The sequence below is a fragment of the Glycine soja genome, chromosome 16 (assembly GCF_004193775.1).
Source record: "Glycine soja cultivar W05 chromosome 16, ASM419377v2, whole genome shotgun sequence".
Classification (NCBI taxonomy): Eukaryota; Viridiplantae; Streptophyta; class Magnoliopsida; order Fabales; family Fabaceae; genus Glycine; species Glycine soja.
The window spans coordinates 37,391,219-37,405,784 of NC_041017.1; the positions used below are offsets into that span (position 1 = coordinate 37,391,219).

The 14,566-nt window shown below is 30.6% G+C and overlaps 2 protein-coding genes across 2 annotated transcripts; one reads left to right on the forward strand and one right to left on the reverse strand.

Annotated features, from left to right (window-relative positions):
- The first annotated feature begins 5,844 nt into the window (after positions 1–5,844).
- LOC114390043 (secoisolariciresinol dehydrogenase-like) lies at positions 5,845–6,159 on the forward strand. The gene has a single exon (XM_028350726.1). It carries the CDS (start codon positions 5,845–5,847, stop codon positions 6,157–6,159), a length of 315 nt encoding a protein of 104 aa, XP_028206527.1.
- Positions 6,160–7,922: 1,763 nt separating this feature from the next.
- On the reverse strand, positions 7,923–14,000 carry LOC114391043 (ABC transporter G family member 11-like). Its single transcript, XM_028352045.1, has 10 exons — positions 13,143–14,000; positions 12,208–12,497; positions 10,838–11,009; positions 10,601–10,723; positions 10,124–10,252; positions 9,782–9,976; positions 9,588–9,674; positions 9,217–9,489; positions 8,580–8,687; positions 7,923–8,478 (listed from the first exon to the last, which is right to left on the reverse strand). Exons 1-10 carry the CDS (start codon positions 13,545–13,547, stop codon positions 8,140–8,142), a joined length of 2,121 nt encoding a protein of 706 aa, XP_028207846.1. The 5' UTR covers positions 13,548–14,000; the 3' UTR covers positions 7,923–8,139.
- Positions 14,001–14,566: the final 566 nt, after the last annotated feature.

A 14,566-nucleotide genomic window follows, 5' to 3' on the forward strand; every position in this document is an offset into this window, starting at 1 on the left:
TAGGTGACGTGTTTGCCGCCAACTCCGTAATGTCAATATATGCTACCCAACAATGTTATATTTCTAGGAGTCTAGAAAAGATTATATCCATTAATTATTCAAAGTTTATTCATTAAATGTTTAAAATATAGTTTTTTTATTGGGTTGTAATAGCAAGTACGTACTTTGAGGGCTCTACTAGCAAGATAATATTCATATTGATTGAAAAGAAAGCTTTTTCGTGGTTGCAAATTATTAAGGTGCGTTACTTCTAGGAGTTTAGAAAAGATTATATTCGTTGATTATTCAAAGTTTATTTATTAAATGATTAATAGTGTTTTTCTTATTGGGTTCCATTGGCAAGTATTGTAAGGAATATGTTCAGTGGTCATAATATGATAGGATAGGATAGAATAATATTATTTTGGGTTATGTTGTTTGCAGTTTCAATAGAATATGAATTACTTATTTTTTTTTGTCTATTTTATTATTTTGTTGTAGTATATTTATTATCCTCTATTTTTCTCCAATGGTATATTTATTGTCCATGCTTCAATAGAAGAAACCTAAGTTAAAAAATAACATGATAAGATAATCATTTTTTACCTTTTCTTCTCTCCCACCATCTCTCACCCCATTTTCAGCACCATCTTATACTATTTCAATGTAACTATCACATAAATATTATTGTTACTACTACTATTACAACCTATCATCATTTGATTTGTCTCAAATACAAGACATCATAATATAATGTTAATTATTTGGTATACATTAAAAATTAGAACTTTAGATAGAATATTATAACTTTTCAAAGTCTTATACCATATCTTATCCTATCCTATTTTAACTATTAAAAGAATGCTAAGTATTTTATGATGGACCAATATATGATTGAAAAAGAATAACTATTGCATCCATCACTTGTAAGTGATTGTTTTACAATAAGATTCTCTTATACTATTTAGTACAATGTATTTCTTATACTGAGAATGACTAAGTTAGAAAACAACAATATGAAAAATAGTCTCTCAATATTTATGTGATTATAATATTATATATTATAAGGTATACATAATAATGTCATATATATTTTTTCAAAAATAATGTTATATATATAATATGCCATTAAATATTATTATATATACTTTATTATTATATTATAAGAATTTCATTCATCATATTATCTTTTATTTATATATATATATATATATATAATATTGTTGAAATTTAATTTAAAATATTTTATTAAATAAAAAATAAAATATATTTATTGTCCCTTTAAATATTTCAAATTAGATTTTAGCCCCTAAAAAATTTTGTACTATTTTGATCTCTCAAAATACAAAATATTATGTTGTTTAATTATTATTTTTTAGCTAAGTGCTTAACTCCGTTAACTTAATCAGCACTGATGTGGCCATGGAGATACATGTCAGCCCTATAGTGTCTGCAAATTTTGACACATTGATTTAATAAACTTGGTGTTCACATGGAGAGTGCAAAGTCATTAGAGCAATTGTCTTAGGTCAATTTTATTAATATTAATTAATTACTGTTGTCATTGTTTAAGTTTATAACATTCATTTTGGTCATTGTATGCATTGTTTCTGCACGTTAAGACTCTCTCTAGTACTATTTATTGTTAATAACGAAATTGTTTCTTTGGTATAGCAGATCGTAATTTCCCACGTACGTTAAAAACTTTCACAACTATAAAACATGTGTTTTACGTAGTATTTTCATTTTATAATTTATTGATTACAACTTGTGTGTTGATTATTATAAAGCCTAAAACTCACCATATATGGGTGACGATAACATTGTATAAAAAAATACATAATTATAGGTATTTAAATATGGGACAATGAACATAAAACAAAATCTAGATTCTGCGTCGGGTTAAAAGAAAATTGATGTAATAGGTAAGACTTTCAACATTGATTTTGTTAATAAACTGATGTAGGATGTGACTTGATTCATATAGATGCATGATTCACTTCCTGCATTAAATTTGAGAAGAACCTATGTTGGTTTTTTTAATTCAATGTTGGTTTGATGATGTTGAATACACCTAATTAACATTGTGTTGAGTAATATCCATTATTTGAGAACCAATGTAATATAGTTCCATAACTTTCCATCTTTTATTTTTTTTAAGCCAATTCAACATTGTAAAGAAATATTTATTATGTCAAAAATTGATCATCTTGAAGTATTTTTCCTTCTTATCATATTTTTTTTATGTATAAGACTCAAACTTAAAATTTTATTAATGTAATAAGATTTTATCAATAACTAATTTACATCAAGAAAATTGATCACTTTAAAATCTCTCTTACCTATTCTTTTTCATACATAATATTCAAATTCGACACTTTAATTTAAGATATATAAATTCCATTTTACTTAGACCAATGACACGATGATTGGTACATTATATTATATGGCTATCGTATTAATAAAAATTAGATTAGGAAAAATATATTAATAATATCATTACATGTACGTAAAAAATTTAAAAATGAGTAAATTTAATATACAAAAATAGCCTGGAAGAAAAACTCTCTTTTTGTCATAAAAAGAAAATGGTGTTCGGTGATTGAAAGCAACATTTAATGCATTTATATATATATATATATATATATATATATATATATATATATATATATATATATATATATATATATATATATATATATATATAAATGATAAAAGCAGTCCCGATCGAGAAATAATGCATCCCATTTCATCTGCTTCTCTAATGTAGACTTCAAGATATACAAATTCATTAGAAGGGCTAGCTGTACCCAAGCCAAAGCAAAAAAACTAACTAACCATATGGAACCAGCATAAATTGATAGAGGGGACAACCATCTAAATTAAAGTTAATCCAATAAATTTCATACCAAAAAAAAAGTTATAACTATATATTCCAAAATATTAATTAAATTAATAAATTATTGAAATATAAAAAAAAAATATTTAACATAAGATAAAGTAAATGTTTAAAAACAAAACAAATTTCAAATTTCAATCATTGGTTTCGTATGCCACTGAGAACCTTCATATATAAATTTGTAATAAAAATTAGTATTTGCATTAATTATATTTTTTTAGGAAAATTACGTCCTATTAATCATGTTTCAAAACTGCTTATAAAAAAAAAATCATGGTTCAAAACTGTACTACCTGCTAAATCAGAATATATTATTTTACTAAACAGATTATATTTTATGAAAATAATATCGATCCAACAACCATTTATGAAGTTTAACATTGGACAGGAATGTCTCCGATGTTTTATCCTTCTTATATTTCCAATTGTTGAAAATCTGTTTTTAAGAATTTTGATGTAATTAAACTTTTGCATTCTAAGGCACAAAATTAAATGAAGAACAAGAAAAATAAAATAAAATACTTTTGAACTTTCCTAGTTGACATCTAATTCTAAACATACTCTTCCCTGTGTTTTGCATTCATGAGCTGCATATGTCCATGGAAGACGCAAAAATCAAAAATTAGATATAGCGTTACTTCTACGTTAATTAACTCGGATAGTAACGTGTAAAACCAAACACGCATATTGGTTTGGGCGTCCCAGGGGTTTTAAAAGAAGGGAAAAGTATGTGGGGGTTGGTTGGGAGTTTGGAATTTAGAGGTGGATTTCAATGGAAATAGATCAACGTGATACAAGGATAGCTGTACTAATAAAGAATAAGAAAAATATTTGATAAATACCTATATAATATAATATGTGATATGAAATATTTAGAAAGAAAAATAAAATAAAAGCATATGTTAAGGTTTATAATATATATAGGAAAAGAGAGTTAAAGAAAATGAAAATAATGATGAAATTTTTAAAATATAAAATATTTATTTATCATTACTCATATAATAAGATTATATATCAAAAATCTCATTGATACATTTATAAAAAGAAATTATGACATTATATTATATATATAGTATATTTTTAATTTCTCTCTAGATATCAATTAATACCTACACTTGCATGGATTTTTTTTCCGACTATCAATAATGGTACGAGTGCATTCCATCAGATTGTGGTCAATATTAATGGGTACTGACTCAATTATAATCCATACTACGAGAGTTTCTTATCGTCTTAGCATTGAAGTATATATCTGTGTGATGAGAGTTTCTTATCTTCTTAGCATTGAAGAGTGTGTGTAGCATTGAAGTATATGTGTGTGTGACGAGACTTTCTTAGTGTCTTAGTATTGAAGAGTACTGTGTGTGCGTGTCACATTTAGTTTTGCTTATTTTAGAAGTGCATTTCAATTGAAAAAATTATTGCATTGCTATTTGACTTTAATTTATAATCCCGTGCGTCAGAAATGAAAACCAAAAATTAGATGGGCTCATCAAACAAACAAAAATCACTATTAAATATAATTAGTCTGTTTTAATATATTTTTAGAGTAAATGTTTTATTTGGTAAGTATGTTCTCCAAAGTCCAAAAGCATATGCCACATGACCTTACATTAATTTCGTCCTTTCAACTATCGAAATGTATATTTTTCATCTCTTTTGTTTTATTGTCATAGATATACGCATGTAAACTCACAAAGCACTTTAACTAGTTCAAACCACGGTTTTTGGATTCAGACTCGTACAGCCACAGAACAAGATGAGCTCGCACTCCATGTGTGTATATTGATTGTTTGATATATATATATATATATATATATATATATATATATATATATATATATATATATATATATATATATATATATATATATCTCATATCAGTAAGCTTGATATATTAAAATAATTCACACAATCAACCAAACATGATACTTATTTCACATCCTCTTTCTTACTTTTAATTGTCATGCCCTTTCTGCTTTTATTTCTCCCTTATTCTTTCTATTAATCATCTATATATCATATCTATTTTTCTTTTCCTTTCTTTTTCCCACTCTTCTTATATATCTCTCTTCTTTCTAGCAATCCATTTCACACTCTTTTATAAGGTTGAAACAAATTATTGTTGTTGTTCTAATATATCTTAGCACTTTTGAATTGTGGGAGGCGCGCAAAAATTATATTACTCCATAATAACATATATAGTTAAAGGATTTTAACTAATGATTCGTATATGTTTTAGTTTTCTCCATGACATAAAGTAAAGTCAGGTGATGGATATCCTATCATGAAAATAAATACAGTAACAATTAAGAGCATCCGAGGTTTGGCAAAACGCTCCTTCTGATTAACATAAAAACATAAAATATTATTTAATTTAATTTTTAAATTTGAATATAATTGTATGATCTATATATAATAACAATATATAATAGCAGACATCTCTTTTTTCCTTCACTTTTCTTTATATGACTTTACCAATTGCACATGAGATCATCTTCACTCTCCCCATCATAACTGATTTTTTACCCCCTCAACTGTACACTTGCATTTTTATTTAACTTCCTCCCTTTCTCTTTATTATATGTTTTATTTTAAAGAAAACGTAGAAGCACAAAGTGTCTCCTTTTGCCCTATAGTAATAATAATATTTTAAAGGCAATAAATTTAAAAATTATAAAATCTTAAAAAATAATTTTATTCTGAGAACTTGTGCTTGAAGATCATTATATAATAAAAGAAGAGAGAGAGAGAGAAAAAAAGTGAATTAATTAAAAGAGTGAAGAGTCTGACAGTCTAAAGGAAGTGCTCAAATTTATGATATAGGAGATCAATTATGCCATGAAAAATATATTTTAAGGGGGCATTAGAAAACAAAATGAAAATTGCTGATAATTTTCAAGTAAGATGAGAAGGAAAAGTGGCTTAATTTGATCGCAAGTGGGGCAAGAAAAGTTGGTGAATGCATGGCAAGGCTCTTTTGGAAACATGGGGCAAAGGTGGTGATTGCAGACATTCAAGATCAACTACGACAATCAGTACAAGATGACATTGGAACTGAATATGCATCTTATATACACTGTGATGTGTCCAAAGAAACCGATGTTGAAAATGCAGTTAACACAACTATATCCAAGTGTGGAAAGCTGGACATAATGGTGAACAATGCTGCAATAGTAAATGATGCAAAACCCAACATTCTTGAAAATGATGTGGCTGATTTTGAGAGTCGTACTAATGTTAGAAGTATAAAAAATATGTTAAGTGGAGAAGAAAAATAACTGGTACACAAAGAAAATCCCAAAACATTAATTGAGAAGAAAAAGATTGAGCCGAGCCTTATCCAACTACAACTAGTAAAACAAATTAACAAAAAAAAAATAAAAAAGCGAATATGAGAGAACAGACATGTACATTGGTATTAGTAAAAAAAATGTACATTGGTACATGCGTGGTATTATTATTATTATGGCGGTTGTGGTTGTGACTCAAGGTGGGTGGTTGCTGCCATTATTATGGTGGTTGTGGTTTTCACTAGTGACAAGTAGAGGATGGGCAGTGGGGGATTGCAAGGGCAAGGCAAGTTGGTTTACATTTAGTTGAATGGAGGGAGAATAAAGTGCAGTTGCTCATCCAATTTTGGATTAATCTGATCAGTTCTGAACATGTGTTTAGTTGAATGTCACTTAAATATTTAACAAGTCAACTCAGCCTTTTTAAGAGCCTTTTTAATGATGCAAGTATGGTAAAGTTATTTAACTTACATTTCGTGACCTACAATTATCACATCACTATTACTCCACAAGGTTAAAAATATATTGTTTGTATAAACAAAGGGTTCTCATGTTAAAAATTGTCATGACAATTGTTTTAATGGCGAGATCACATCATCAGAAGATTCAGAACTAAATTTTAAGTTTAAAAACCCTATAAACAACTTTCATTGCAAATAGTCTAACAGAGTATGTCAAATAAATTGATAATTTAAAAATCATTTTGCTATTTTCTTAGCATCAGGGGACTTTCCTTATACTAATTTCAAGAACTAAATTAATGATTCGCTCACTTAAGAGATAATGATTCCTCTATTGTTGGTATGTGCGAACAAAAAAAGGGATCTCCCTCCACTAATAAATTCTAGAGGACAAAATATATTGATGATCAGCTATTAGATTATAGAGGCTCCTAAAAGTCTCGAGTTTTATTATTATTTTATTATTTAGTTTTTACATTTGGAATTTAGGATTATGGAATTTACCCAAAACCAAAAAAAATAAAAATAGAAGCAGACCATTTTTTTAATTCTATGTTGGCCCAAACAAATTTATGAAAAGTACCAAGATATATAAAATGAAACCAAATCCAAATTTAATTCTGGATTTATAAAAGCATAAGAAGAAAATAAAAGAAACAGAAATAAAGAAGGGAGAGGCAAAATTAGTTATCCACGATACATTATAACAAAATCTGTTTACATGACTAAATAATAAAATGTTTATTTACTCTTTTGGTTCTTATAATTACACTAATTTTCTCTTTTAATCTTTAGTTTAAAACATCTCATTTTGATATCTATAGTTACAATTGAGATTAACATGAATTAAATGAATTCTTTTAAACATTGTTAGTTAACACTTAACGATCAGGATCAAAAAGGCAAAAAATTGTTGGGATAATGACAACCCACGATGTGTGAAATTGTTGGGATACACGTGCAAACAAGAAATTTCACGTTGGATAGAATTGAATATGTTAAGTAACATACAAGTAACAAATACTCATATATTTAATGTCTTAACGTTTTAGGTCAGATTACTATTAAATTCACTTGTGTAAGTCCTTACTAAATATTCAAAGCTTGACTACGACCACACCCTAGCTCACTGATGTTCAACACATAATAGATCATGGTGCTTCTAGACATATGAAGAGGGTAATCTTTTCCTTGCACAAAATAGTTCTCTTTTTTTTTCCCCCTCTTTTGGTACTAATTGAACTCAAGAGTCTTGGAGGACAATGAAACATATATATATTGCGGATTTGGTAAGAAAAAATTATAAACAGTAGGCATTGAAGACTTACTAATAAAACACTCCAGAATTTCATATTACTCATCCCATTCTTAGGGAAGCTCAGAGTATATGCCAACATTGTTAAAGACCAAGAATGTATAAAAATAAGAAGAAGAATGTTAAGTTATATATATCTAATCCCTACTTGATAATGAAAGCTTCGTTATTTGAGTCAAACTTCTGATGCCTTCATTTTGTTTGAGTGGAAACATAGGTTCTGAGAGATGGTGACTGAGTGAGAACATCAGGTGCGATAGTTGTGTTCTGTGCTCCACTCTTCTGCTGCATTCTCCTCCTAGCAAGGTACCCTCTGATCCACGGTGTCACGTCCTCGTTGACTTTGATCATGATGAAGAAAATGATGCGATAGATCACAATCATGCTGAAGATCACACTCAAGTTTATCCACTTTGATCTGTTGACATCAATTTGGAACACTTTTTCCAAGATGTATTCACCCGGTATCTTTGGAAGGTCTGGTGTCTGGTTGTCGAATATCAAACCGCGCAAATCGTTCTGGTACTGACCCTGAAAGAGTTTTCATTGTTTTTTGAATCATCAAAGTTAGATGCAATAAAAGCACATGCATGGCTTTCATGAATTGAGCTGTGCTAGTTCTATATGTTTACCTGTAGTGCCCAGAAGTGGAAACTGATGTATGACATTGGGTAGCGCCAGACTGGCTTTGGGATATCATGTGGGAGCCTAAAATAGCCTGAGACCAACATGAATATGCCCTGAAATTTCAAAAATAGAAGGGGGGGAAAATCAATTTAATAAGGTATGAATGTATGATCAAGTATTCAAGTGGACTATTTAACATATTATAGAGCAAATTAAGCTCAAAGGTTTTACCAAAAGAAAATTGTGTCTATCTCTCTATACGTAGGTGTTAAATAGGTGAAGAGTTATCAATATTTCTGAATATCCATAGCGAGATAGACAAACTAGTTTTAACTGCTTATGCAACATGGTGTGTAATTAGTACTCTGACATTTGATAAGGGACAAAACTTAGATGCAGCTCTACAGATGTTGTTAGTGATGTCTGCAATCAGAATTAAAGTTTCATCTCAGTAATTTCTGTATAAAATATTCCATTAAATATCACAGCCGAGATGAAACTCCAATTCTAATTGGAGAACGGTACTAAAAGCACTTACGAAACTGCATCTAAGTTTTCTCAGTTTAAAAGAAGAGATGTTAATGTTTTGGATGGGTGTAATTTAATGTACATGTGCTAGATTCTGGGGAGAGACATGCATACCTGAATTCCTGCTCCAATAATGATGCCCATGAGGAAGTTGGGGACAATGCTAGCAATTGCCATCATTAAGCTTTCAACCACTGTGACACTGGCATAAAGGCACAACACAAAGAAGAGGTAGTGCCAGAAGCCAGGGTGTAGGCGAACCATGAAGTAACAAATGGTTCCAGAGAGAAAGGTGATCAAAATCAGGAAGGGCATTGCAGATAATGTGTTGCTGATGACAAATGAAGTGACACCATAGTGGCCATTAAGCCTCTCCCTTTGGAAAACCTGTGATTGAAATAGCATGTGTCAGATATTCTACTACATTATGTTGAGTATAATGATGATTGTAATTAGTGGTTGCATAAGGGCCACAAAACATTTACCTTCATGTCTTCAACAAATGAAGGGAATCCACCAATTGACATGAAGGTGACAAAACCAAAGACAAAAGATGCACAAGAACCTCTAGCCTGGAAAAAAACAAGTCAAGCACATGAACTCCAAGAAAGACAAATTTCTTGCCAAACTGTTCCATTTATAACAATTTCAATTGCTTTCAAGTATCAAAGATAAGTACCAGAATAGAGTTGTAGCCTGTTCCCACATTCAAATAAATGGTTCCAATACAAACAGTGACTACAATGTAGATAACAAGCCTAAGCCAGTAGTATCCAAAGTCCCTTGACATGTTGATGAAGGAACGTTTGGTTAAGGTGTAAGACTGCATCAGAAAACTAGCCTCACTTCCTCCAGCTTCAAGCACTGTTCCCTTCTGCAAAATGCATCATTCTTAAGATCACAACATTGTAGAATTGACTCCAGAAAATGAACAAAAAAAGGAGCATATATATACTATACTCAATTGCATCATTTTTAAGTTTGGGTATTTTTTAAATTAAATCCATTCAAAAGCACTTACAACTTTGGATATCTCATCCACTTTCTGTCTTGCAGCATAAGAGTGCTGAGAAGTGCGGTAGAAGTCAATAAGAGTTCTGATAGCTTCAGCAGTAGTGATCCTGTCCAAAGGATCATCACTTCCCTCAAACTAGAAAGTAAGGTTCAAACTAAATGTTAGCAAAGACATATGTAGTTATACAATAATTGATAAAAAACACAAATTGAAACTAATGTTGTCATAACCATAACCTAATTAAAAGTAGTGATAATATTTAGAAATAAAGTAAATAAATAAACTCAACCCCCCACCCCCCCGACACACACCCCTTGTAAAAAAATACTTTCAAAATTTTGGAAAGAGCTTTACAACCAAAATAAAAATTAAAAGGTATATTTTAAGTGAGAAAATGGTTAGTAATTAATGACTGTATATATAGTGCTGTAAAATTGAAAAACAAAAATTGAGAGTCATAATAAAGCAGAAAAAGGTGAATACCCTGAGTTTCATGGACCCTTTAAGAGTGGCCTTGACTTTGTCAAAGTCAGAATTGATGCACCTGAGGAAGTGATCAGAAGGGTTCCTCAAAGCAGGACATGGAAAGCCAGCTTGTGCAAAGAACTGCAGACAAAATCACTTGGAACAATCACAAAAAAAACTCCATTTCTTTACAATCATAGTACATTTAAGAAACATTGCAAAAAGGAGAAAAAAAAAATGAGAAATGAGTTGAACCTCATATGCCTCGGAAGCTTGCCCAAAATAAACAGTTTTGCCACTAGAGAGCAAGTATAATTGGTCAAATAGCTCAAACACTTCACTACTTGGCTGATGAATAGAGGCTATCACGGTTCTTCCATCCCTTGCCAAGGCACGTAGTGTCTGAGTCACAAAGAAAGCTGAAGCACTGCCACAAAAGACAAAAATCCAAAAAAAATCAAGACATAAGTTCAGCAAAAAGAGATGTTCCTACTTTACAAATTTGAACAATTGGGGACATAACAAACATTCTCCAACAAAAATACTATTATTTATAGAATATTGTAATCTCCCTTTAGAAGGTGCACACAAATTGATGTTGTGACTATGTAGAACAACAAAAAGACGAAGACATAACTTCCAAATTCATTTTAAGAAATTGTATTTGTTTGTACAATTTTTTTATAGAGAAAAATAAGAACTTCTACGATAAATTATGTAAAGAGAGACTGCATTGCCCTTATTTATTGCAGCACGTTTTTCGTTTCCCGAAATATATACTAGTAGAAAGTTTATTATTACGCGGATATAGAAATTAGAAACACCTACAAGACAAGCATACATCAATTAATTGCACCCAGACGTAACAGCAGAAAAGACAAAATACTTGGAAAAGAGAATTCTCTAACCTATCTACTTACTGAACCGCTCCTTCAATTAAAATGGTTTTTTTTACTGTGTATTTTAGGACATGTTTAAAACATCTCTTTCTCTTGTTGTAAAAACATTAAAAATAAAAAAAATCCCACATTTTTAATTATTTTAATTTGTTTCAAAATATTTATCACTTTAACAAAACTTCAGAAAGTATTTTATCATAGTAAATTTTTTGTAACCAAAAAAGTTAGTAATTTTTTAAAGAAATATTCCTTATCTTAAAAGCCAAATAAAATAAAAAGGAGAAGTCATATTCATTATCATAAAAAGGAGAAGTATCAAAATTTTAAAATATCAAATACTTATTCTTTTATTTATAAAAAATTTCAAATGCAAATTTTGACATTTTGAAACTTATTAAAAGACATGACTGCAGATTATCAAATAAAAATATTTTTTACAAACAGTATAATGAAATTAAATCATTACATAATATATTTTCTATTTTACTAAAATTATAGTACCAGAAGAAAACCCCATTTAGGAAAAGCTGCATTTATAGGGGGAGAAATTAAGATTAAACGTGCATGACTATGCTTTTTGCTATATAAATGTCAATCACCATAAAGGCACAATTATGGAGCACAATTATACACACATATTTGGTAGCAGTTAAATAAATCTAAATAGCATACGTGTGATCACTTAGGACAAGGAAAATAAATGCACATAAAATGATATCTAACAACCTGTCAAGTCCACTGGTTGGTTCATCAAGGAAAAGCAACCTTGGCCTCATCAAGATTTCTAAGGCAATGCTAACCCTTCTCTTCTCCCCACCACTGATCCCACGCAAGTGCCAATTTCCAATCACTGTGTCAGCACAATCTTGGAGCCCCATTGCCACTATGGTGCTCTCAACCAAAGCACGTTTATCTGCCCATGGCATGTTATCCGGCAAACGCAAACGGGCTGAATATGATATCGTTTCTCTCACCGTTAGGGTACCAATCAAGTTGTCATCTTGTGTCACATAGGCCTAATTAATTATGTTTACAACGCATAATGAACCAATTGTTAGGAACAAATTATGTACCCCTTTGGCAAAAGTAGCATAAGAAATTAATAATGATATGCTTAAATGTTCAAACATAACACATGGAGTAGTAGTCTATTAGGCATAATTAAGAAAAACCATAGACCATAGTTACTCTCAAAAAGTTCAAAACCAAACAAATCCTAAAGTAAACAAAGATAGATCACGAAAGTAATACTATTAAGTGTTATCACCAAACTAACTATATATTCTTCCAATCAAACATAGACACGGACAGCTAGCATGCATTTAGTATAGAGCATTTACTACATAGCCAGAAGAGAATGAAACATTTTGCTCCATTCTTGAAATTAAAAATCTATCTTTTTTTTTTTTAATTTTATGTTGTTATGGTTCCCAGAAAACTCCTAGAGTTTGGACATAGTACAAAGAGAGAAACAAAAAGAGAGGCTTTCTGAGTAACTATATCAAAGCCCTTAAATTTCCCATGATACCATAAAGTTTCCATTTTAAAAATAAAAAAAATATAGTATCTAACAGTATAAAATAAAGCTCCTATATATTAACACATACCTAGCTACCAGGGAGTATATAACTTGTTAAGGCAAAAAAGGAAAAAAGACTCACAGCAGTGCCAAAAGAGAGTTTTGCTTTGCGACCATTGAGGAGAATGGTGCCTGAGAGGAAGGCATTTGCAGCTAAACGACTAGAAAGTGCATCGAGGAGAGTAGATTTTCCTGAGCCAGAGGGTCCCATGAGAGCAGTGAAGGTTCCTGGTTCAGCATAACCAGTTAGACCCTCCAAAACATTCTGTGTCTCACCGTTGCTGAGAGTGACCATCACAGTCAGATCCTTCCATGTGAGCCTTGCTGAGACATCACCAATGATCTCTGCAGTGTTGGCCTTTTCCCTCCAAAGGGTCTCACTCAGAGGACTCAACCCTGGTAGGGTTATTGTTGAACCATTCCCAGCTGAAGGCCTTGTTGCTTCTATCTCCATGCCACCATGTGTTGGTGCTTCAGAGTTTCTCATCGCTTTTTTCTTCAAAATCTTTTAGGCTTCAATACTATATATGTTCCAAACTCCAAAACAAAATAGAGAAAAAAAAAGATGGGGGGGGCACCAAATTCAAAAGTTACCCTATTGAAGGAGAGTAAGTGTATATATGAGGAAGTTATTATAAGAGCGAGAGGAAAAAAGTGTGAGTGGTGAAATGGGAATAGTATGATTGGGGGAGCTTTGACTGAAGGAGGGAGGTTTTAAGAGAGAGGATGTCTCATGCAAAAAGAGAGCCTTTGTGGAGTTGCATACATTTGTAACTGTTGAAAGGGTTTAGTTTATGGCATGAACAAGAGGAAGTGATTGGAGCAAAGGCTATTATATATTCTGATCAACTGATGTAAGGGATGACCACAAACAACATATGCTGCTGCTACTACATGCTACTTGTTTGGGAGAGCCCAATTCTCCAAGCAAATATTAAGAGAGCAGCAAGCACTAAGTTTCAGGCCATTATATGGAAGCAATTAATTTGTGCAGCTAGTTGTTGGTAGCTACATTTAATGCCAAACCGACCCCCATTTAACCCTGTGAAGTAGTATGTGTTCATACTTCATATTGTGTGTGCTTTTAAAGTTTTCCCTGTGACCCTCTATCCATTCTTCCATTACCATTTCACTTTTTTGAAAAAGGTTAACAACACCGTCTCTTTTTTTTTTTTTTCTTAAAAAACAAAATATAAGTATAATCAGAAACTATCATACTAATCTTTAAGATATAAAGGTCATAAACCAAGTGGTTATATCTCTTTAAACAAAATTTTTTCATAGGTATAATTAGTTGAACATTTATCAATATATTTAAAAAATTCAATTATCTATCAACTTTGTTAGATTTGGTCGGTAACAATAGTGTCTTTTAACATATTCTTTTTAAACACACTTTTTGACTAAATTCTTTAAAGTTTACAAAATTTTTTGGTATGATTTCTTATTTAACAAATTTTATTCATAATTTTATAATTTTTAATAAATTTTAATCAATGAAAAACA

Coding starts and splice junctions, on each gene's coding strand:
- LOC114390043 (XM_028350726.1), top strand. CDS start 5,845: ATGGCAAGGCTCTTTTGGAAACATGGGGCAAAGGTGGTGATTGCAGAC.
- LOC114391043 (XM_028352045.1), bottom strand. CDS start 13,547: ATGAGAAACTCTGAAGCACCAACACATGGTGGCATGGAGATAGAAGCA. Junction 9,675..9,781: donor CAGGCTACAACTCTATTCTG/GTACTTATCTTT, acceptor GTTTTTTTCCAG/GCTAGAGGTTCTTGTGCATC. Junction 9,490..9,587: donor CATTTGTTGAAGACATGAAG/GTAAATGTTTTG, acceptor TTTCAATCACAG/GTTTTCCAAAGGGAGAGGCT.